At 40.2% G+C, this 22,156-nt stretch overlaps 1 protein-coding gene across 3 annotated transcripts in view; it reads right to left on the reverse strand.

Annotated features, from left to right (window-relative positions):
* The window catches only part of slc38a10.S (solute carrier family 38 member 10 S homeolog), a 59,050-nt gene extending 45,979 nt beyond the window's left edge, over window positions 1-13,071 (reverse strand). Inside the window, exons 1-4 of one of the 3 annotated variants that reach the window (XM_018237216.2) lie at window positions 12,933-13,071; window positions 12,504-12,615; window positions 9,061-9,178; window positions 4,854-4,899 (exon numbers count right to left, since the gene is read on the reverse strand). In XM_018237216.2, the coding sequence (XP_018092705.1) occupies window positions 4,854-4,899; window positions 9,061-9,178; window positions 12,504-12,593 (254 nt within the window). In that variant the 5' untranslated portion in view covers window positions 12,594-12,615; window positions 12,933-13,071. 3 annotated transcript variants of the gene reach the window in all.
* Window positions 13,072-22,156: the final 9,085 nt, after the last annotated feature.

A 22,156-nucleotide genomic window follows, 5' to 3' on the forward strand; every position in this document is an offset into this window, starting at 1 on the left:
ATATACTTATGCTTGTAAATTAACCTCTTGTTCTATTTTTTCTTTATTCTTGTGGGTACCGACCTGAACGGAATGAGACCAACTAATGAATATTTTTTTCATGCAGTTTAGTGCACAGAAAACCAAAGCATTCCATTATGCACTGACTTTATAACTTCAGGACTGTAGTAAGAACTGATTTAAAGAGGCAGTATACCTCCTTGTTCAAAGTAATTTCAGTGAGTAGAACTTGGACTGAACATACTTTTTACCTATTGTTTTAAGCACAACAGTTATCATATGTTTTTTCTTGAGCCAAAAATGGCCAACAGGGAAACTGAAGTGACTCAATTTTTTGTTCATGCAAAGTAGCTAATTAGATTACCAATACTTAGATCAAGAAATTACCAGGGCTATAAGCAAAGAACAGCTTGGGTATGTTAGAGCAGCCATTTTTCTGGCACAAGACAAGAACACATTTTGTTAACCACTTGAGGTTTGCTGGATGGAAAGCAAATCTGAAAGCATTCTTCTTATCATGCTAAAAAAAAGCATAATTTTATTTACAATTTTGGGAAATAGCAGTACTGTAGTTCTAAGCATTCTGGATATCAGGTTTTTGGAAAAAAGATCCCATACCTGCTTTACAAATATTTGTGCTATATGCAACAGCTTTAATAGCAGTGAAATCAATATGTTCAACTGTTGTCCTTCTCAAGTGCATTTTTTCAGGGAAGCTGCATACCTCCTAACTGTCCCATTTTTCGCAGGACAGTCCAAATTTTGACAGCTCAACCCGCAGTCCCGGATTGTTACAGAAATGTCCTAACTTTCTCTTTGATCTCACAGCCATAAAAAGATAAAACACTTCTAAAACTTAATTTGCTTTTGGCAGAGAGCTCAGAAAATGTGGCAGCTGCACTTTGATACATTTGTAACAATTTAAGATAAGCAGGTATCTTGGGGAAACTGTCACTTGCAGCCTAAAGGGCAATTCACCTTCATTAGCAAAACTATAACAACACATAAAAACCACAGAAATGTGTTCAAACTTTTTGTAAAATGAGCATGGTAATTATGGGGTGTGGCCACAAAACAGGCGTGGTCAAAAAAATTCACTACGATCCATGCAGCAAATCTTTTTGTCACTCTTTCTATTTCCAAAATGTTGGGAAGTATGCAGCTGCCCTATATGCCACCCCCTAAGGACAGCTCTGTAGAAATAATTACTATTATTAATAAATTAAAAGAGAATAATTACTAATAATTATGTTGCCAAACAATAGTGCCCTATTTATCTTGATAAATAAGGCCCAGTGTTTGGATTATCATCATACACATATTAAACATGCAATTTACAATTTGATTAATCTTAAATTAAAGCACAAATCTTTGCCTATTTTTAACATTTCTAAATATAAACCATACATACATAAATTAATATTGTGTAAGTATGCCTCAAGTAACCACTAGCAACCAATCAGTTATTTGTGTTGTTTGTTCAGTGCAGCTAGAATAACATAATAAAAATCACATTTCAGGTTGATCCAGGTTACTGCGTATAGCAAATAAGAAATTAAGAAAATACTAAATAAAGGCATCAAGCTGATTTATACAGAATCTGAAGTAATTATCAGTAACAGTCAGTGCTATATAATTACTTTAATATAAACGAAAAAAAATCTTGTAAAACCTATTTTAGCTTGTGAAGAAAATGGCAAGAAGAGTCTTGTTTTTGCACCTGGCACACTAACTTTTAGGGGGTTATTTATCAAAGGTCGAATTTCGATAATGGACATCCTGACCCAATCCCTTAAGAGTTGGGCCAAACTACCGTTTACGCTTTGGGGTAGGGTCAATCTCATTAAGATGATATATATCTCCAAACTACTATATATATGTTTCACAATACCCTGTTCTCCATACCCCAACTTTTCTTCAAAAAACTAAACGGAACTATAATTCCATTTATTTGGGCCAACAGTACTCCTCGTATCTCCTGGGAAATACTAACAGCGCCCATTGAAAAAGGGGGTGTCGTCCTTATACACTTCTACTTATATTGCTTAGAGTCCCAAATTTACTATTTACACTGGTGCCTTTCTTCCAACCCCTATAACCCCAACACTGTACTTCAAGCATCCATCCTCCATTCCCTAGAAGGCTTGGGATCCTACCCCTACAGACATCATCTGGATATGACCACCCTACCCGATACTGTCTTAACACCACACAAAGCATGGTCTACGGCTGTAAAAACCCTGTATCACTCTTGGCTGCTTCTCTCACCCCACCTCCCTCTCTGGGCCAACTCACTCCTAAGCCATTTCCGCGAGTTACAAGACTTTGTCTATTGGCCATGGTTGGGTGTTAAAAAACTTTCTGATCTTATGCATGATTTTAAGTTTCCCACTCATCAAGAACTACAAGATAGAGTCTCCAGCCAACAGATACATTTCTATAGGTATCTCAAACTTAGACAGGCTTTCCAGGTGCAGTTCCACACTCTCTCCCCCACAGTCACAATTTGATCGAGCTTACCTCCTGTGGACTCAGGTTATCCCAGGACTTGAATGTGACCAATGGGAGGAAGCCACGGAACATGCTTACATCTCTAATATCAATAAAAGACAGGCTCATACAATACAAATTAACCCACCAAACCTATATAACACCTCTCAAGCTAAAGAAATTTGGCAAGAGGCAAGATTACTGCTGTCCACGATGCAAATCCTCTGGGGCAGATTTTCTCCACATGGCTTGGTCCTGCCCTCCAGTGCAGGAATTCTGGTCTAAAGCGATGGAGACCCTTGCAGACGAACTGGGCACGCTAAAAATAGTGGACCCAGCAGTCTGCTTGCTGGGAATAATAGACAATAAATTACCCACTGCTGCGGCCAGGATTCGATTGCGAACTGTCAAGTTCTATGCTAAAAAACTGTGATCATGCACTGGATGGGAGGATCTAACCCTCTGTGGCCTTCTGGAGAAACCTAGTAGATGGAGCTCTTCCCCTAGTAAAACTAACTTAAGAAACTAGAGGGGCAAATGACAAGTTTGACAACATTTGGGGGAAGTGGTGTGACCAAGATTCCCTTGATGAATAACTGACCCCTTTAGAGTTGCTATACAATGCTACCTAGGATTACTTGTATAATGATAACTACTTTATTTTGAGATAGAACTATCCGGCTACTTAAAACCTATGTTTGACTTGACATCATCTGCTAAATTGCTAAAAACAGTAATGACATTGTTGTTTTGTGTTGTTTTGGTTTTGTAAAATCAATAAAACTTTACCCTAAAAAAAAAAAAAGGATGAATTTCGAATTGATGTTATTCTATTTGCGAATCGAATACATAGTAACATAGTAAGTTAGGTTGAAAAAAAAGACACGTCCATCAAGTTCAACCTTTTAACTCTATTTTAGCATGCCTAACTGCTAGTTAATGCAGAGGAAGGCAAAAAAAAAACACATTTGCAGCCTCTTCAATATGCCTCAGAGTCAAAAAAAAAAATTCCTTCCTGGCTCCAAAATTGCAATTGGACTAGTCCCTGTATCAAAACGAGGGAAAATTGAATCCAATTTTCCTCCGAAAAGAACTTTAATGTCAGGAAGGCTATTAAAGTTTTCAAATGGGTCAATGGACCTCTGCCATTGACTTGTAAATTAATTTGGCAGGTTTTAGATGTCTAATATGTGAATTATAACGGTTTCCATTGTCGAGGTGGGATAAATCTCACATTCAAATTTACATTCGATTTGGTGCTTTTAAATTTGAATTAGTGAGTTTTGACACAAAAAAAAGTAAAAATTCTAATTTACCATTCCAACCTTAATAAATCTTAATAAATACAGTAAGTATGATGTAGACATAAATATTTTAAGACTTTTATCATACTCAATTGCTTAGTGTACCTGTAACAATCACTAGGACCCTATGTTATAACTTATAAGCCTGACAGCACACTCCTTCTCATATACTGCTGTGAGCAATTCTCATCTTCCATTTTTTCTCCTTTAGTTCCAAATTGTACCCCTTTTGTGTAGGAAAACTGTATGCCTGGAAAAGAGCCTGTCAACTTGTAGCTGCAACCAGGTCTTGGATCCAAATAGGCCCTGGCATTTCAAGTACATAGAACGAAGAGTCATCAGTAAATGGTGACTGCCTATGACATCTTACAGCAGTGGTGTAGATGTTAGTTGGCTCCACAGCAAACTAAAGGATAAGTAAACCCTAAAAACTAATATGGCTAAAAAATGCCATATTTTATACACTGAATTTTTTGCACCCGCCTAAAGTTTCAGCTTCTGAGATTGGCCTGTAATATAAGCGGATACTACAAAGCTGATTATTAAATTCTGATGCTAGATACACTGGTTTCTGTACCTTATACTGTGACATTGGTATTCGATGTGTTCTGTATATTGTGAGCTGGTCCCTAAACCCAGTAACTGACAGCAGCACAGAGCATGTGCAGTGAGAGGGGAGCTACTGGGGCATCTTCAGAGGCACAAAGCTTCCCTGCTAAAGGGCTGTGGTTGCAGTGGGCTAGCACATAAGCCAAAAACATAATGTACAACATTTCTAGCCTACTTCTTTAGTTAAACTTTAATTCTCCTAAATTAAAAGTCCCAAAACATTGGTAAGCTGACCTATTCTGAAATAGCACATTACTGGCCTGCTATACTCCTGGAACCCCCTGTACCTGCAGGGTCTGCTTCCTCTGTAGTTAAGCCCTGTTTTACAGCAGCTATTCTGGCACCTGACAGAATCTACAGATTCAGCCTGAGAGAAACAATGGTTTAGCTGTAAGAATAAATTACAATCGTTCAAAGCTAAACAGCAATGTAAAAATATTTTAGTATTACCTGGTTTCCACCATCATTTTCCCGACTTTTCCATAGGCATGAAAAGCTGAAGAAAGGAAAGAAGAATATTACTGGCTGTGGGACATGAAGCTGGAGGAAAACAGGGCACAATGTTTGGAAGTCTGAAGAAAATGGATATGTCCAGGGTCGGACTGGGGGGCCCAAGGCCCACCGGGGCTGCCATCTCAGGGACCCCCTCCGCCCTAAATGCGCTGCTCGTGTGCGTGCGCGCGCACTGTGATCTTCGGGCCGGTCGCAGCAGTGCATGAGTGCAGGGTGCAGATCTTGGCACTGGGATTTATCCCAGTGTCCCGCAAGCCCAGGACGACTCTGGATATGTCAAATTAATAGTGATGGCAAAATTAACTTGTGAAGGAATGATAAAGCTTTTAAAGCTTGCGTATCACTGCACTATGATTTACAAATACAGCTGCAAGTGTGGTCATGCTGAAATGGGAACAAATATTGCACTTATTGATGCCGTTTATTAAAGGCACCTGCACCTGATCTTTTTTTTGCCCCTATATTCATTCATTTCTAGTTTGGTTGTCCTGATGGTTGTCCTCCTATAGAGTATTTATTTGGGGTTATAAGGGGTTATGGGTATGTTGTACAATTTCATAAACACTAAACAAAACATTTTTTTTTAATTTTTTTTTTTTTTTGCTTTTTCAAAAATCCAGTGCTGGATTTCATGTGTTGACACTAACAAAAATTGGGTACCCAAGCAGTAATTGTTATTGGTGAGTGTCTTCTTTACTATGTAAAAATAAAAATTGTAAAATATGTTATCTATATACGGTATACATACTTACACAAGTACGGGTTACCTTTCTGAAAACATGTTATGTAGAAAGCTCTGAATTACAGAAAGGACATCACTCATAGAGTCAATTATAAGCAAACAATTAAAATGTTAAAAAATGCTTAAATGTCTATACTTATACTTACCAATGCTTATGGTGTGGGTACTTTTTAAACAACTAAATCTAAACTGTGTAGCTCAAATACAGTTAGAACCCCTAAAAGTAAACCCACTTACTGCTTTTAGACGGACAGTATACCCTGTTGTTCTATACATGAGGTTTGTACTGAACATACATTTAGCCTTTTAGTTTAATCGCAAAATAAACTATGGTTTTGATATTTTTAAGCTATACAAGGCAAACAGGAAAAAAATGGAAACCCCTTGCCTTCACCCTTTGTTGTGACTGTATTATTATCCATTATGCAAGGGGGTTATCTGTGCACTGGTACACGCACAAGGACCCAACATATAGACGTTTTAGTTTCCCTTTATAACTCAACAAAATAAAACAACCATAGATTTAAAAAAAAAAAAAAAAAAAAAACCACAATAGGCAAACAATATGTTCAGCACAGGCTCTTTTCATTGAATTCATGTTGAAAATGAGGTGTACTACCCCTGACATGTAAACAAAAGCATGAGGCTCCTTTAGTGCCTGAAGGTCATAAAGCTAGTTAATGCCTTGAAAAAACAAAACTCAGGTTTAAAGAAGGCCTGGAAATCAGGCAGGTATCACCAGTGCATTGGGACCAAAATTAGATTGTATGTTGTAAGGGCAGAAAAAAAGTACATCAGTTTAAAACATTGTATATGTGCAACATTATTTTCAATTGACTTTCTCTGGAGACAATTCACAAACAGGTCCCTCTAGAACTGGACTATAAATTATATCTTACAAGGTTTATATTTGTCAAAGAGGAAGGATAAATTATTATTATTATTATTATTAACATGTATTTATATAGCGCCAACATATTGCGTAGCACTGTAAAGTAAATGTGATTATACAACTACATCACATGAATTACATACATAGAACATATGGAGTAACAAACATCACAATCAATACAGGTACAAAAAGGTGAGGCAGGCCCTATGCATAGGCATACAGTCTAAAGGGAATGAAGTAATACACAAGGTGTGGGAGTGGGCAAGATCGAATTAAGTGGGTGAGAAATGTGGTATTGTATGCGGTGTTGCGTTTGGTAGTTAAGCAGAGTGAGGGTAGGCTTCTCAAAAGAAGTGCGTTTTCAGAGATTTCTTGGAAGCAGAAAGGTTGGGAGAAAGTCGGACAGACCGTGGGAGAAGAGCGTTCCAGAGGAGGGGTGCAGCCCTTGCAAAGTCTTGAATGCGAGCATGTGAGGAGGTAATTAGAGAAGAGTTGAGTAGCAGGTCAGTAGAGGAGCGTAGTAAGCGATTGGGTGAGTATAAAGAGATGAGTTCAGAGATGTAGGGTGGGGCAGAGTTATTAAGTGCTTTGAAAGTCAGTGTCATTCATTTGAATTTGATTCTGAAAGGTAACGGAAGCCAGTGCAGGGATTGACAGAATGGCGAGGCAGAGCGGTTGCTGAGGTGTATGAGCCTTGCAGCAGTGTTCATTATGGACTGGAGAGGTGACAGTCTCTGGATGGGGAGGCCAATTAAAAGAGAGTTACAGTAGTCTAGACGCGATATGATGAGAGAGTGAATAAGAATTTTGGCAGCGTCTTGGGTGATAAATGATCGTATTTTGGATATGTTCCTTAGGTGGAAGTGACATGATTTAATAAGTGACTGGATATGAGGCGTGAATGACAGGGCAGAATCTAGAATAACCCCAAGGCACCGGGCCTGGGGAGAGGGGATGATAGTGGAATTGTTAACTATGATGGATACTTCCGGGATGTTACTGGTCTTAGTTGGAGGAAAGAGAACCATTTCAGTTTTAGAGAGGTTTAATTTAAGGTAGCGTTGCGACATCCAGGTAGAGATAGCGGACAGGCAGGAGGAGACGGAGTTAGGGTTGAGATCAGGAGATGAGAGATAGATCTGAGTATCGTCAGCATAGAGGTGGTAGTGGAAACCATATGAATTTATTAATTTGCCGAGGGAGGAAGTATAGAGGGAGAATAGTAATGGTCCCAGGACAGAGCCTTGAGGAACTCCAACAGAAAGAGGTAGGGAGAAGATGATACTCCATTATAGTAGACACTGAAGGAACGATTGCTGATGTAAGAAGAGAACCAGGACAGGGCTTTGTCACGAAGGCCAAGCGACTGGAGGGACTGGAGGAGGAGAGGGTGATCTACAGTGTCAAATGCGGCTGAGAGATCAAGCAGTATTAGTAGTGAGAAGCGATTGTTGGCTTTAGCGGTTAAAAGGTCATTAGTTAGTCGAGTCAGGGCAGTTTCTGTGGAGTGTTGTGGCTTAAAACCAGATTGTACGGGGTCCAGCAGGTTATTGTCATCGAGGAATGAGGTTAGTCGGTTGTAGACTAGGCGCTCAAGTAGTTTAGAGTTTAGAGAGAAAGGTAGCAGAGAGATAGGTCGGAGGTTGTCAAGATTGGAGGGATCAAGAGAAGGTTTTTTCAGAATGGGGGTGACAAGAGCATGTTTTAGTTGAGAAGGAAACAGTCCAGTTGAGAGCGAAAGATTAAATAGGTGAGTTAAGGCTTTGATTAGACAAGGATTGGTATTGCGGAGAAGTTTTGAGGGAATTGGATCAAGCGGGCAGGTGGTAAAGTGAGAAGAGGCCAAAAGCTTTGAGACTTCCTCATCAGTGACAGGGGTGAAGGAGCTTATATGGGCCTCAAATGAGACACATACCCCTTGCTTGTCACTACAGTCCAAATAATGTGATCTACATGGAATTACATTATCCTTATTTTAAATACGGTAAACATTAGGCAAAGCTGTTTTTGATTTATTTTTTTTAGTAACATCTAACATCTGCAGAAGAATTGCCAGCTTTTAAAATAGCTAGTAACATTGTCTCATTACTATACTGCAGGAAACCTGCTTCAAATAGCTGAATATACAATGTATATTTTTTTTGTCTCAGTCACAATAAACAGTTGCAAAATTATAAGCATGCTTGGCACAAGTGCTTTCTCTATGATGAATATTCTGACACAAATGAGACAAATGTTTTTGTGCCTAGCAGTAAGCCTATGGTAACTAAATGAAGTTCTGTGATGGTAAAGGGTGAGGGAAAATGCAATGATTGCCTGTAAGGAGAATGCTGCAAATTTAACTTCAGGCAATGACTGTAGAGCGTAGTGACCTGTGAACTATCTCATAAATCTACAGTGATCTTTTTGAGCAGTGACAGTGTGAAGAATCCTTAATTTATTAAGGATTTGTTTGCAATAGAATGAACCTAATGAAAACAGGTTGTCACTGAGCATAACTTGGTTCTTACCAAGGCCAGCATATGTCCTGCGTTTGCTAACACTGGCTGATTTCACAAGGAACATGCAGGAATGGTGCGCCATCCAGGTGCACAACATAAGAAGCAGAGTGCCCAGGAGTATGCCACACTGCAGGGAAAGAAAAATACAAAAAAAACATTATTCAGCATTCAGGAATCTAATTCTAGATTTGGTGCTTCCTTAAAACTATTCATACAATGCTGGGAAATACCCAAACATAAGCTAAGATGAATCAAATAATTAAACTCTAACCTGGACCAGGTCATTTAAACCACACCCATATTTAGTAGTAGTGTAAGGGTAGGACTACATGGACGTTTTCGGACGATCCGACGTGCTGCAACAAAACACCGGCGTCAAATCTCATGCAATGGAAATAAGGTAAGTGAATGCATTGTCATAGATCTTGCCAGACTAACTTAATTTCTTTTTATGAGAATGTAAGTAGAGACCTCGATTCTGGGATGGCAGTGGATGTGATTTATTTAGACTTTGCTAAAGCATTTGATACAGTGCCACACAAAAGGTTACTGGTTAAATTAAGGAATGTTGGCCTGGAACATAGTATTTGTACCTGGATAGAGAACTGGCTAAAAGATAGACTACAAAGAGTGGTGGTAAATGGAACATTTTCTAATTGGACCAGTGTTGTTAGTGGAGTACCGCAGGAGTCTGTCTGTACTAGGTCCCTTGCTTTTCAACTTGTTTATTAATGACCTGGAGGTGGGCATTGAAAGTACTGTTTCTATTTTTGCAGATGATACTAAATTGTGCAGAACTATAGGTTCCATGCAGGATGCTGCCACTTTGCAAAGTGATTTGTCTAAACTGGAAAACTGGGCAGCAAACTGGAAAATGAGGTTCAATGTTGATAAATGCAAGGTTATGCACTTTGGCAAAAATAATATAAATGCAAGTTATACACTAAATGGCAATGTGTTGGGAGTTTCCTTAAATGAAAAGGATCTAGGGGTCTTTGTAGATAACACGTTGTCTAATTCTGGGCAGTGTCATTCTGTGGCTACTAAAGCAAATAAAGTTCTGTCTTGCATAAAAAAGGGCATTAACTCAAGGGATGAAAACATAATTATGCCTCTTTATAGGTCCCTGGTAAGGCCTCATCTGGAGTATGCAGTTCAGTTTTGGACTCCAGTCCTTAAGAGGGATATAAATGAGCTGGAGAGAGTGCAGAGACGTGCAACTAAATTGGTTAGAGGGACGGAAGACTTAAATTATGAGGGTAGACTGTCAAGGTTGGGGTTGTTTTCTCTGGAAAAAAGGCGCTTGCAAGGGGACATGATTACACTTTACAAGTACATTAGAGGACATTATAGACAAATGGCAGGGGACCTTTTTACCCATAAAGAGGATCACCGTACCAGAGGCCACCCCTTTAGACTAGAATAAAAGAACTTTCATTTGAAGCAACGTAGAGGGTTCTTCACAGTCAGGACAGTGAGGTTGTGGAATGCACTGCCGGGTGATGTTGTGATGGCTGATTCAGTTAATGCCTTTAAGAATGCCTTGGATGATTTTTTGGACAGACATAATATCAAAGGCTATTGTGATACTAAACTCTATAGTTAGTATAGGTATGGGTATATAGAATTTTAATTAAAAGTAGGGAGGGGTGTGTGTATGGATGCTGGGTTTTCATTTGGAGGGGTTGAACTTGATGGACTTTGTCTTTTTTCAACCCAATTTAACTAACAAACTAACTATTGTCGGATGGTGTCGCAGCGTTGATCTGACGCAACACAACTGTCGGATGCAGACGCTGCGTCTGCATCGGACAGTCGTGTCACATCAGATCATGCTGCAACTTCATCCGACATTTCCATTACTTACCTTATTTCAATTGCATGCGATTTGAAGCCGGCGTTTTGTTGCAGTGCGTCAGATCTCGTCGAAAACGTCCATGTAGTCTTACGCTAAACATTTGGTGCTTGGTGACTGGTGCCTAAAACATGTACTAGAGTGCAATTTATGCTTTTTTTCAGGGTGCAATTGACAAAAAAGGGAACAAACCCATGCTTAAATATTACTTTTTATATCCAGAATTTCTATGTTTCTAAATTTGAAGATGATATTCTGGGACTCACCACACTGTTCTCCCCAGTTTGTTTTAGCCATGGACATGACCTGGTATTTTTTGTAAATTATCTGGCTCTGCTCCCACTCAAAGTACCCCTTCAAAGAACACATTTTACAGAAGTCAGTAAGACTGAGTTCTTCTGAAAATTCATTGCACATTGTGTTTGCAAAAGCACGCAGGCCTAGTAAGGCAAGTAAAGCAGACACCCCACCCCCATGTGGTCACAGTTACACAGACTCACATTCACTTATAAATAATTACCACAGATTGCATTTTCCAAGTTGAATATAGTCTCAGGGGTCAAATATATAACGGGTCGATACAAAAATCTGATGTGTAATCTATATAGGAAATTTCCATCCGAATCAACGCGATTGTCAGATGCTACCGCATCTTCATCCAACAAGATAAGACCTGATGGTGCATGAACAAACTACACCATCTGACCTTATTTGATCCGACTTTACATTCTAGCTTTAAGGGTATCAACTTTTGCTGGATCCTACAAATCTTGTCCTGTTGCGTGGCAAGTTCAGATCAAATCTGACCCACAAAATGTGATCAAAATCTCCCATGTAGTTTTGCCTTTAAAGCACAGTTGCATAACAGGAAGCCTACAACAGCTGGGGAGGCCATGTTTGACATATGGTCTACATACTACATATTCATAGAGATTTGAATACACATGATATTTATAGATATAAAATACACAAAAATCATGAATAACCTGTAAAACCTGCCACTTTATGCTTGTGACCTGTATAAAAAGCATTTGGCCTGCAGTCAGGGCAGCCATCAGGGGGGGACAGGGGGGAGAGTTGTAGGGGGCCCAGAGGGTAAGGGGGGCCCGGACATGCCATACTTCTGACTGACTTCGGGAAGGCATGGACGTTTAAGGGGCCCTGGCCACCAATTTTCTCATAATGTGTGGGAGGGCCCTGGCCACCAATTTTCGCCACCAATTTTTTTTTTTCATGTGGGGTCCTAGCCACCAATATTTTTTAATGGGGGGCCCTGGCCACAAATGTTTTTTTATGGGGGGCTCTGACCACCAATATCTTTTTATTTTTTAATAACATGTGGGAACCCTGGACACCAATATTTATTTGTTTTTTTACTGTGTGGTGGGGGCAGACCTGTAGGTGGGGAGGGCGGACCTGTAGGTGCGGCTTGCGGAGGATGCAGCCCAGGGGGCCCAGGAAATTTTGTCGTTGGGGCCCTGCGATTTCTGACGGCGGTCCTGCCTGCAGTATTGCACCTTTATATGACCACGGAATAGCCTTTTATTCTACAACATACAACACACATAACACATAAATATGAATATGTCACACTTACCTGTTGGAAACAGAATGGCATTGTCAGCACACTGACCCCCACAATACTGTTGACTATGTTCATGATAAGTCCCCAGTTGGATGCTGCCATGGCTGCTTCACTGCTGAGTCACCTATAAGGTTTGGTCAATACTGTGTTACATGAATGCCACGAAAATAATGACATTTAGAACAGTCTTCTTTCTTTGTAAATCGCTCATTCACAATAAAAACTTTTCCAAAAAACAGAATGAACCCAGATGTTCTAGTAGTATAATTTGGTCTCACAACGATGGTTTAGGTTGGTATATAAATAAAAGTACTGTGGGGTAGGATAAGTTCTTATGTGGTACAGGAATGGCTGATTAAAGGAGACCCTTTCAAAGAGTCATTACAAAGGGAAAAGTCCACAACTGACAGCTGAATCCACATAAGCTGTTTGCACTCTTACCGGCCGCGTACTTCCGGATTACTTCTCTCTCTGACGTATACATTAAGCGTTCCTTACCAACGAGATAAGAATCTGCTGGATAGAGTGTACAGAAACACTAGCTGCTGTGGTGCCGCAGAAGCGGAAACAACACGTAGCACCACGGAGCGGTCGGAGGGCAGCTCAGACTTGAGGTGTAAGCAGATAAAATTTCCTTCCTGGGAGAAAACTGCTGGGTTGGAATGGATTGATATGATAATGTCTAGTGTTACGCGTCAGTCTAAAGCAATTTTATTATTCCTAAAATGGGAGACGTTTGGTTATGATTTGGGACGCGGTGGTGTTGTGTTTGTAGCAAGTATGATTTTTTTTTTGCATTGCATGTGAATATAGATATATATATATATGTATAAAAACAATAGTAGCTGCACTCACTTTGCAGATGTAATTACCTTAAATAAATTACATTTCCTCACCTTATTTTTTAGTCTTGTGAGTGCATTGCTAAATGCCCATCTGTACCAGACCTTACTCAGCTCAGAGTGAGTGTGATAGAAGTGTCAGAGGATGTGTGAGAGACTGTGATTGTGAGAAAGAGAGAGTGTATGAGAGAACGGGAGAGCGTGATTGTGAGAGAGAGTGTGTAAAATACAGTGAGAAAGTGTGTGTTTTCCTCTTGTACCACAGGTTATATGGCTCTGTATTAGTCCTCTACCTGCAGATGCAATTGCAACTGAAAGCAGTGTTTGTACAGTATTTACCTTTCTGCACTGCTGGTTCTCTCTCTCAAAATCGTGGCTGGAACTAGGGGTAGGCAGAAGAGGCATTTGCCTAGGGTGCAAAGCTTTGGGGCATCAGGCATGTACCTTCCCTGCAGCCTACCTAGGGTTGGCACCTTTTCCTAAAATTTTTACTAGCTGGCAGGGGTTGGGAACAAATAGGGGTGGACTATGGTGTAAAAGGGGGCTGGCCGCATTGCATAGATCGCCAGAAGGAGGACAATCCAGGGGATTGGGGGCGGGCCAAGGGGTCTTGTTAACGGTATTACAAATTAACCGGCAGCTACATTGCGTAAATTTGTAATACCGGTGTCACGAACGGCACCCTAAATCCAGAAGCGGTGCTAAGCTCCCTGGTCTTGGCTCTTGCTTCTGCCTTTAACAGCCGCCTTTCACCTCAGGAGGAGCCCTCAGCTAATTGGATGCCGCCGGGTCTTACTAAGAGAGGAGCAAAGCTACAGGTTCTGGACTAGCAAAGGGGCACGATCGTCTCACCAAGGATACTGGATGGAAGAACACAACTTGGAAGGCAGAACAGACAACTCAGAGTGGAACAGGCAGGCCGGGCCAGCACAAGCAGAGTAGAATTAGTCAGACAGGCGAGCGTAGAATAAAAAGGCAGGCAATGGTCAGATAGGAGAGTTAAGAATAAAGAGCCAGGCAAGGGTCAGGATACAGAGTTTAGAGTAGTCAGACAAAGCAAGGGTCAATACACAGAATATCAGGCACGTTACACAAAGAATAGCACTAGGAACAAACTAATTGAACCTAACAACGGGCAATGTGTTTAACTACAAAGCCCCTTTAAATAGTTAGGATTTCACACCGTTGCGTAATGACGTCATCACGCCGACGAATAAACCCGGAAGCTCGTGGCCGCGCGCGACATAGGAGAACCCGCACTGGAAGGGAACAGACGCATGCGGTGGACGTCCCCACCAAAGGCATGTCAGGCGCATGCCAACGGGTAAGCCACTACACCACCAGGGAAACTACTTGTCGGTGTGGCACGTGTTTTACCGGCCGGGTGGCAAGCCTAAGCCTAACCCTAGTCCGGTTGAACAAGTCCTGCAAAGAGCGCAAATGTGCGCCTTTCTTTGCGCACCTGTGCACTTTTGTGTGCGCATCGGGGTGTGGGGTGACGCAGCAGGCTGGCTTCCTCGGGCCCGGCCCTGCTTGAAATAAAGTACTAAAAGGAAGTTTTCCATGCTTCTTCACTGGTCTGTTCCTGTCAGCTAACTTCTGCCACATACTGTAAGTTCAAGTCAAAACCACCAGGCAGAGAAGAGAAAGATACTGCTTTCAGATGTAGTTATAGTTACAAATAAATGTACACAAATGTTAGCAGTCCACAGATTGTACTGACTTACCTGCAGGTCCGGACTGAGAATTAAAATAGGCCCTGGCATTTTAGATAAACAGAGGCCCCATCAGTCCACAGAGAGGCCCAAACATCTCCCACCAGCCCACTAAATACTGACTTTCTATGGGACCTTATAGCAGCCCCTCTGGCATTTGCCAGAACCCACAGATTGCCAGTCTGGGCCTGCTTACCTGATAGCCCAGTAGCCCAGGCAAAATGCTCCTGTTAGTAGAAAATGGCACTGTGAGTGAGCAATCCTCTTACTCCCCTCTTCTTTCTTAAAAATCCAGTGGCTGACGCAGGCACAGTAGTTGTTAAAGTCCAACTTTTAACTCTGCATATGTATGCACGCGCGAAGACAGAAGGATCTAACAGAAGCACCATTCCAGGGTATCGGGTACGTCATTACTGTCCTTGGGGGTGCGCTAATATTTGGCCTCCCTCTTGGATTGGAGCTTTCCTTCTCCTTTAAAAAATACTGTAATGTATAATGTTTACGTAATGGGAAACTTGTTAGAAATACAATTGCTTCATTAAGCAAATTCTAATTTTGGGTTTATCCTCCTTTAGCTTGAAGTAACTAAATGGGAATTATAAAGGTTGCTATGCTGCTAAACATTAGCTTGAATGCCAGTTAGCAGCAAGTGTCAGGTAGATATAAAAGATGTTTGGCCATCAACAGCTTGGGTATGCAAAGCAACAAGGCAATTATCAGAGTTCTAAAGAGGTCAGATATCTAGTGACAAAATTGAAGGTGTATTTGTCTCTAAATTAATAAATTATATATTTGTGCTTTATTAATATGTGTTATTAATTAAATCTAGTATAACCATAATCTAATTTCAGTGGTTTGTGACATCATCCAAGGACCTTATTGGCTCAGATAATTTTTCACAAATGTGAAAAATTAAAGTTTTTCTCCATGTAAACTAACTGTGTATAGCTGATTTGACTCCTTGAGGCCCATTCACTAAGTTCGAGTGAAGGAATAGAGGAAAAATAGTTTGATTTTCGAATGTTTTTTTTGGCTACTTCGACATTTACCAATCGAATTGGCTACTTCGATATTCGACTACGACCTTCGACTTCGAATCGAACGATTTGAACTAAAAAACGTTCGACTATTCGACCATTCGATAATCGAAGTACTGTCTCTTTAAAAATTTCTTTGACCCCCTAGTTCTCCACCTAAAACCTACCGAGGCCAATGTTAGCCTATGGGGAAGGTCCCCATAGGCTTTCCAAGTTTTTTCTTATCAAAGGATAATCCTTTGATCGATGGATTAAAATCCCTCGAATCGTTCGATTTGAAGGATTTAATCGTTCGATCGAACGATTATTCCTTCGATCGTTCGATCAAATGAATTGTGCAAAATCCTTCGACTTCGATTTCAAAGTCGAAGGATTTTAATTCGCCAGTCGAATATCGAGGGTTAATAAACCCTCGATATTCGACCCTTGATACATCTGCCCCCTTATGTTTAAATGCTTATAATAATGGGCTTATCACATTAATTCTCCCATAAAGTCAAGAATTGCTGGCTATGCCAAAGGGACGGGTACCCACTACTTGTATGACTTGCATGGAGTAAGTGATTGAAAGGATTCTTAGGATATCATTTGAATGTAACTAAATAATGACATGTACCTTAAAGGGATACTGTCATGGAAAAAACTTTTTTTTTTTCAAAATGAATCAGTTAATAGTGCAGCTGGGAAATTGACAAAATGTCTAGCCCCATGTCAGATTTCAAAATTGAATATAAAAAAATCTGTTTGCTCTTTTGAGAAATGGATTTCAGTGCAGAATTCTGCTGGAGTAGCACTATTAACTGATTCATTTTGAAAAAAACATGTTTTCCGATGACAGTATCCCTTTAATGTATAAATTCCTTTTATATAATGTTTTTATGTAGCATTATTCTTAGGGTTTGTCTTAAACATTAAAGGGGTTAGTCACTTTTTTCAGTTTAGTTATATTTATATATTATAAAATATATTATTATATATATTTTCAGTTTAGTTATTTTTAATCTGTGCCCATTTTTCTAATATTGAAGTGTGAGATCAGTGGGGTTGCAGAATGCACTGCCGGATGATGTTGTGATGGCTGATTCTGTTAATGCCTTTAAGAGTGGCTTGGAGGATTTCTTGGACAGACAGAATATCAAAGGCTATTGTGATACTAAATAGTAAGTATAGATATGGGTACATATGATTTATGTGAAAGTAGGGATGTGTGTGTGTGTGTGTATGGATGCTGGGTTTTAATTTGGAAGGGTTGAACTTGATGGACTCTGTCTTTGTTCAACCCCATTTAACTATGTAACTATGTTGTAAATTGATAAATTTGTTGATACATTTTAATCTTGCTGATAAGATGAGCAGAATCCATGAGTTTCATTAAAGGCAGCTTTTATAATGGATGCAATAGTTGCTAATGTTCCACAGATACTCTGTGAAATGTATCAACTAATGTAGTAAATTGTAATAGTTCAAAATCTGCACCTGGTTTACTGAGCTGCTTTATTTTGACTGTTTTTCTAGAATTGAAGCTTAAAGTGTAATGTTCCTCTCTCTTGTGATACAGTGTGGCAGCTCAGTAATACAGGTGCAGACTCTGAACTGGTACAGTTTACTACATGTGGGGGCACATTTATCAAGGGTCGAATATCGAGGGTTAATAAACACTCGAATTCGACCCTCGAATTTAAATCCTTCAAATTCGAATATCAAATTCGAAGGATTTAGCGCAAAAGAGACAGTACTTCGACTATTGAATGGTTGAATAGTCGAACGATTTTTAATCGAAGTCAAAGGTCGTAGTAGCCTATTTGATGGTCGAAGTACCCAAAAAAATACTTAGAAATTTTTTTTCATTCGAATCCTTCACTCGAGCTTAGTAAATGTGCCCCAAAGGGTAGTGGCACACATGGAGATTTATCACCCACATTTAAATCTGCTCAACTGCGGACAAAAATTTTCAAAAGTTTTCAAACCAACAATAAAGTAGATCACTATGGGAAAACATACATGGCGCTTCATTTTCTGATGTTGCACTACACAAGCCCAGGGAAGCTTAATAAAATAAAATAGAGTTGTTATATTGCCCATACACATGAGCCCAGTGTATAGTTTATGTGCCTTATGTTAGGAAATGTAGGTAGGAAGCCAGATTCCCCAGAAAAAATGTATGATCTTTTGCAGCCTATCACCTTGAAAAATGAAAAGTCGCCAGCATTTTTTGGGACTTAGAAAAATGTTCAACTATTTTTTGAGGAAGTCCTATCTACTCTATTGCACTTTGCCTGGTCTGAGGTGGTGAAGGCAACATTTGGTTAAATCTGCATCTTAGTGAATTTGCGTAGTTATGTCCATTTGCCAGAGCGCAAATTCGCCAGGCGTTAGGGAGCGAAGTTACGCCGGCGACCGATAGTAAATCAGGCTGTGCAAAAATATAAAATGTTTCTAATATGGTTAGTTAGCCAAAAATAAGTAATGTATAAAGGCTGAAGTGACTGGATGTCTAATAGCCAGAACACTACTTCCTGCTTTTCAGCTCTCTTGGTTTACACTGACTGGTTACCCTGGTTACCAGGCAGTAACCAATCAGAGACTTGAGGGGGGGGCCACATGGGTCATATCTGTTGCTTTTGAATCTGAGCTTAATGCTGAGAATCAATTGCAAACTCACTGAACTCAAATGTACCATGCGGGCCCCCTTCAAGCTGCTGACTAGCTCAGAGTTATAGAGCTGAAAAGCAGGAAGTAGTGTTCTGGCTATTATGTTAGACATCCAGTCACTCCAGCCTTTATACATTACATTTTTGGCTAACTAACTATTTTAGAAACATTTTTTATTTTGCACTGCCTATCTACAGGCCCCTACATGCCGAACAGTCTGCTGCTTGCCTGGTGCTAGGGTTCGGCATGTGGTGGAACGAGTGGACAGATTATTTGGAGGGGCTGGGGAAGACCCAGCGGTCTTAGTACACATAGGTACCAATGACAAAGTTAGAGGAGGTGGTGAAGTCCTCAAAAATGATTTTAAAAAACTAGGTGCAAAGCTGAGGGCGAGGACTTCCAAGGTAATTTTCTCAGAGATATTACCTGAGCCACGAGCAACACTAAGGAGACAGCGGGAGCGTAGGGAGATTAATGTGTGGCTGAGAGATTGGTGTAGGGAGGAGGGTTTTGGGTTTTTGGAGAACTGGGCTGATTTCTCAGTCGGCTACAGGCTCTTTGCTAGGGATGGGCTGCACCTCAATGATGATGGGGCAGCTGTTTTGGGAGACAAGATGTCTAGAGGGTTGGGGGAGATTTTAAAGTAGGTGTAGGGGGGGTTCAGTAAAAGATTCAGTGGAAGACAGGTTAGATGAGATAGTGGGCAAAGAAAGGGAAAATGGGGGAGGAGATTTGGCTGGGGGTACTGTTAAGGATAGGGAGGACCACATGTCATATGTTCAATATGGTACCAGTATTAAATGTATGTTTACAAACAGGTCCGGACTGAGAATTTAAATAGGCCCTGGCATTTCAGGTATATAGAGGCCCAATCAGCCCACATAGAGGCCCAAACAGCCCCCACTAGCCCACTAAATACTGACTTTCTATGGGACCTTATAGCAGCCCCTTTGGCATTTGCCAGAACCCACAGATTGCCAGTCCGGGCCTGTTTACAAATGCAAGAAGTCTGACTGGTAAAATGGGAGAGCTGGAGCTGCTGGTGTTGGAAGGAAAATTTGATGTGATTGGTGTGGCCGAAACATGGCTAAATGAGTCGCATTACTGGGCAGTAAATATCAGTGGCTATACTTTGTTTCGGAGGGACAGAGGCAATAGAAAAGGAGGAGGGGTATATCTGTATGTTAGGCAGGATTTAAAAGCTCATATAAAGGATGAGGTTATGTTAGAAAATGTGGGGGCAGAAGTCGTATGGGTGGAGTTCTTCACCAATTGTAAAGAATCCAGCAAATTAATTGTAGGCGTATGCTATAGACCCCCTAATGTAAGTGAGGAGGAAGAGACAAAGCTCCTAATGCAAATAAAAAGGCTGCTAGTTTAGGTAAAGTAATGATAATGGGGGATTTTAATAATCCAGATATTGACTGGAGCAACAGTACTGCTAGATCAATTAATGGGAACAAGTTTATAAACTTATTGCACGACAATTTTTTAGCACAGGTTGTTGAGGAGCCTACCAGAAAAAATGCTATTCTTGATTTAGTGATCTCAAATGACCCAGAACTTATAGCAAATGTGCAAGTCATTGAACACATGGGTAATAGTGACCATAATGTTATATCTTTTAATGTCTGGTGCAAAAAACAAAAATATACTGGGGCAACAAAAACCATGAATTTTGGAAAAGCTAATTTTAGTGCCTTGAGGGCTGCCCTACAGAGCATTGATTGGGGCATTAGGTTTTCAGCTAAAAACACAGAATAGAAATGGTTGTCCTTTAAAATGATATTAAATCATTACTGTTCTCAATTTATTCCCTTAAGGACTAAACGTAGAAGCTCTAAGAATCATCTGGTGTGGCTTAATACAGAAGTAAAGAAGTTAATGGGAAAGAAGAGAAAGGCATTTAAAAACTACAAATCTGTAGGGACAGAAGCTGCATTTAATGAATATAAACACTGTAATAAATGTTGTAAATCAGCAATCCGGAAGGCTAAGAAAATAAATGAAGAGTTAATTGCGGTGGAGGTGAAAACTTACCCTAAAAAGTTTTTTAAATATATTACTAGTAAAAAGATGCAGGTTGAGAGTGTTGTTCCATTAAATAATGGTACCAGCAACAGATACAGAAAAGGCAAATGTGTTAAATTAGTTCTTTTCTTCAGTGTATACAATAGAGGAGTCTGGGTTCACAAGCTCACTTTATAACTGCACGAATGGTTCAGTTCAATCTAGTCAGTGGCTGACTCAGGATATGATTCAAAAAGCTTTAATACAAATGAATGTAAACAAGGCTCCAGGGCCTGATGGCATACATCCCCGGGTTCTAAGAGAGCTTAGTTCAGTTTTAGACCAGCCCTTATTTCTGATTTTCTCAGAGTCACTGTCATCTGGTATGGTGCCTATGGATTGGAGAAAAGCTGATGTTATTCCAATATTTAAAAAGGGATTACGATCTCAGCCTGGCAATTATAGGCCAGTAAACTTGACATCTGTGGTGGGCAAATTATTTGAAAGCTTGTTAAGGGATCACATTCAAAATTTTGTCCTAGTGAATGACATTATGAGCAACAATCAGCATGGCTTTATGAAGGATAGGTCATGTCAGACGAATTTGATTGCATTTTATGATGTGGTAAGTAAGATTCTGGACAGTGGGGGGCAGTAGATGTGATATATTTGGATTTTGCCAAAGCGTTTGATACTGTGCCCCACAAATGACTGCTTTCTAAACTAAGGTCTGTTGGCCTTAATGATGTCGTTTGCACGTGGATAGGAAACTGGCTACAGGATCGGGTACAGAGGGTGGTTGTTAATGGGACATTCTCTACTTGGAGTAAGTTTCTTAGTGGGGTCCCCCAGGACTCAGTATTGGGTCCACTTTTATTTAACTTGTTCATTAATGACTTAGGGGAGGGTGTTGTAAGTAATGTGTCAGTGTTTGCAGATGACACAAAATTATCCAGCCCAATTAATTCCATCCAGGATGTGGCATCCTTGCAACACGATCTTGACAAACTGGCAATCTGGACAGCTAAGTGGCAAATGAGATTCAATGTTGATAAATGTAAAGTCATGCACCTGGGATGTAAAAATACTCAAGCCACTTATACCCTTAATGGGACTGCACTAGGCAAATCCATTATGGAAAAGGACCTTGGAGTCCTTGTAGATGATAAACTTGGCTGTAGCAAGCAATGCCAGTCGGCAACATCAAGGGCAAATAAGGTATTGAGCTGTATTAAAAGGGGCATAGAGTCAAGGGAGGAGGGGGTCATTCTTCCACTGTATATATATTCTTCCACTTGTAAGGCCCCATCTAGAATATGCCGTAGAGTTTTGGTCTCCATCACTCAAACAGGACATTATTGTATTAGAGAGGGTACAGAGAAGGGCAACTAAGCTGGTAAAAGGTATTG

The sequence above is a fragment of the Xenopus laevis genome, chromosome 9_10S (assembly GCF_017654675.1).
Source record: "Xenopus laevis strain J_2021 chromosome 9_10S, Xenopus_laevis_v10.1, whole genome shotgun sequence".
Lineage (NCBI taxonomy): Eukaryota > Metazoa > Chordata > Amphibia > Anura > Pipidae > Xenopus > Xenopus laevis.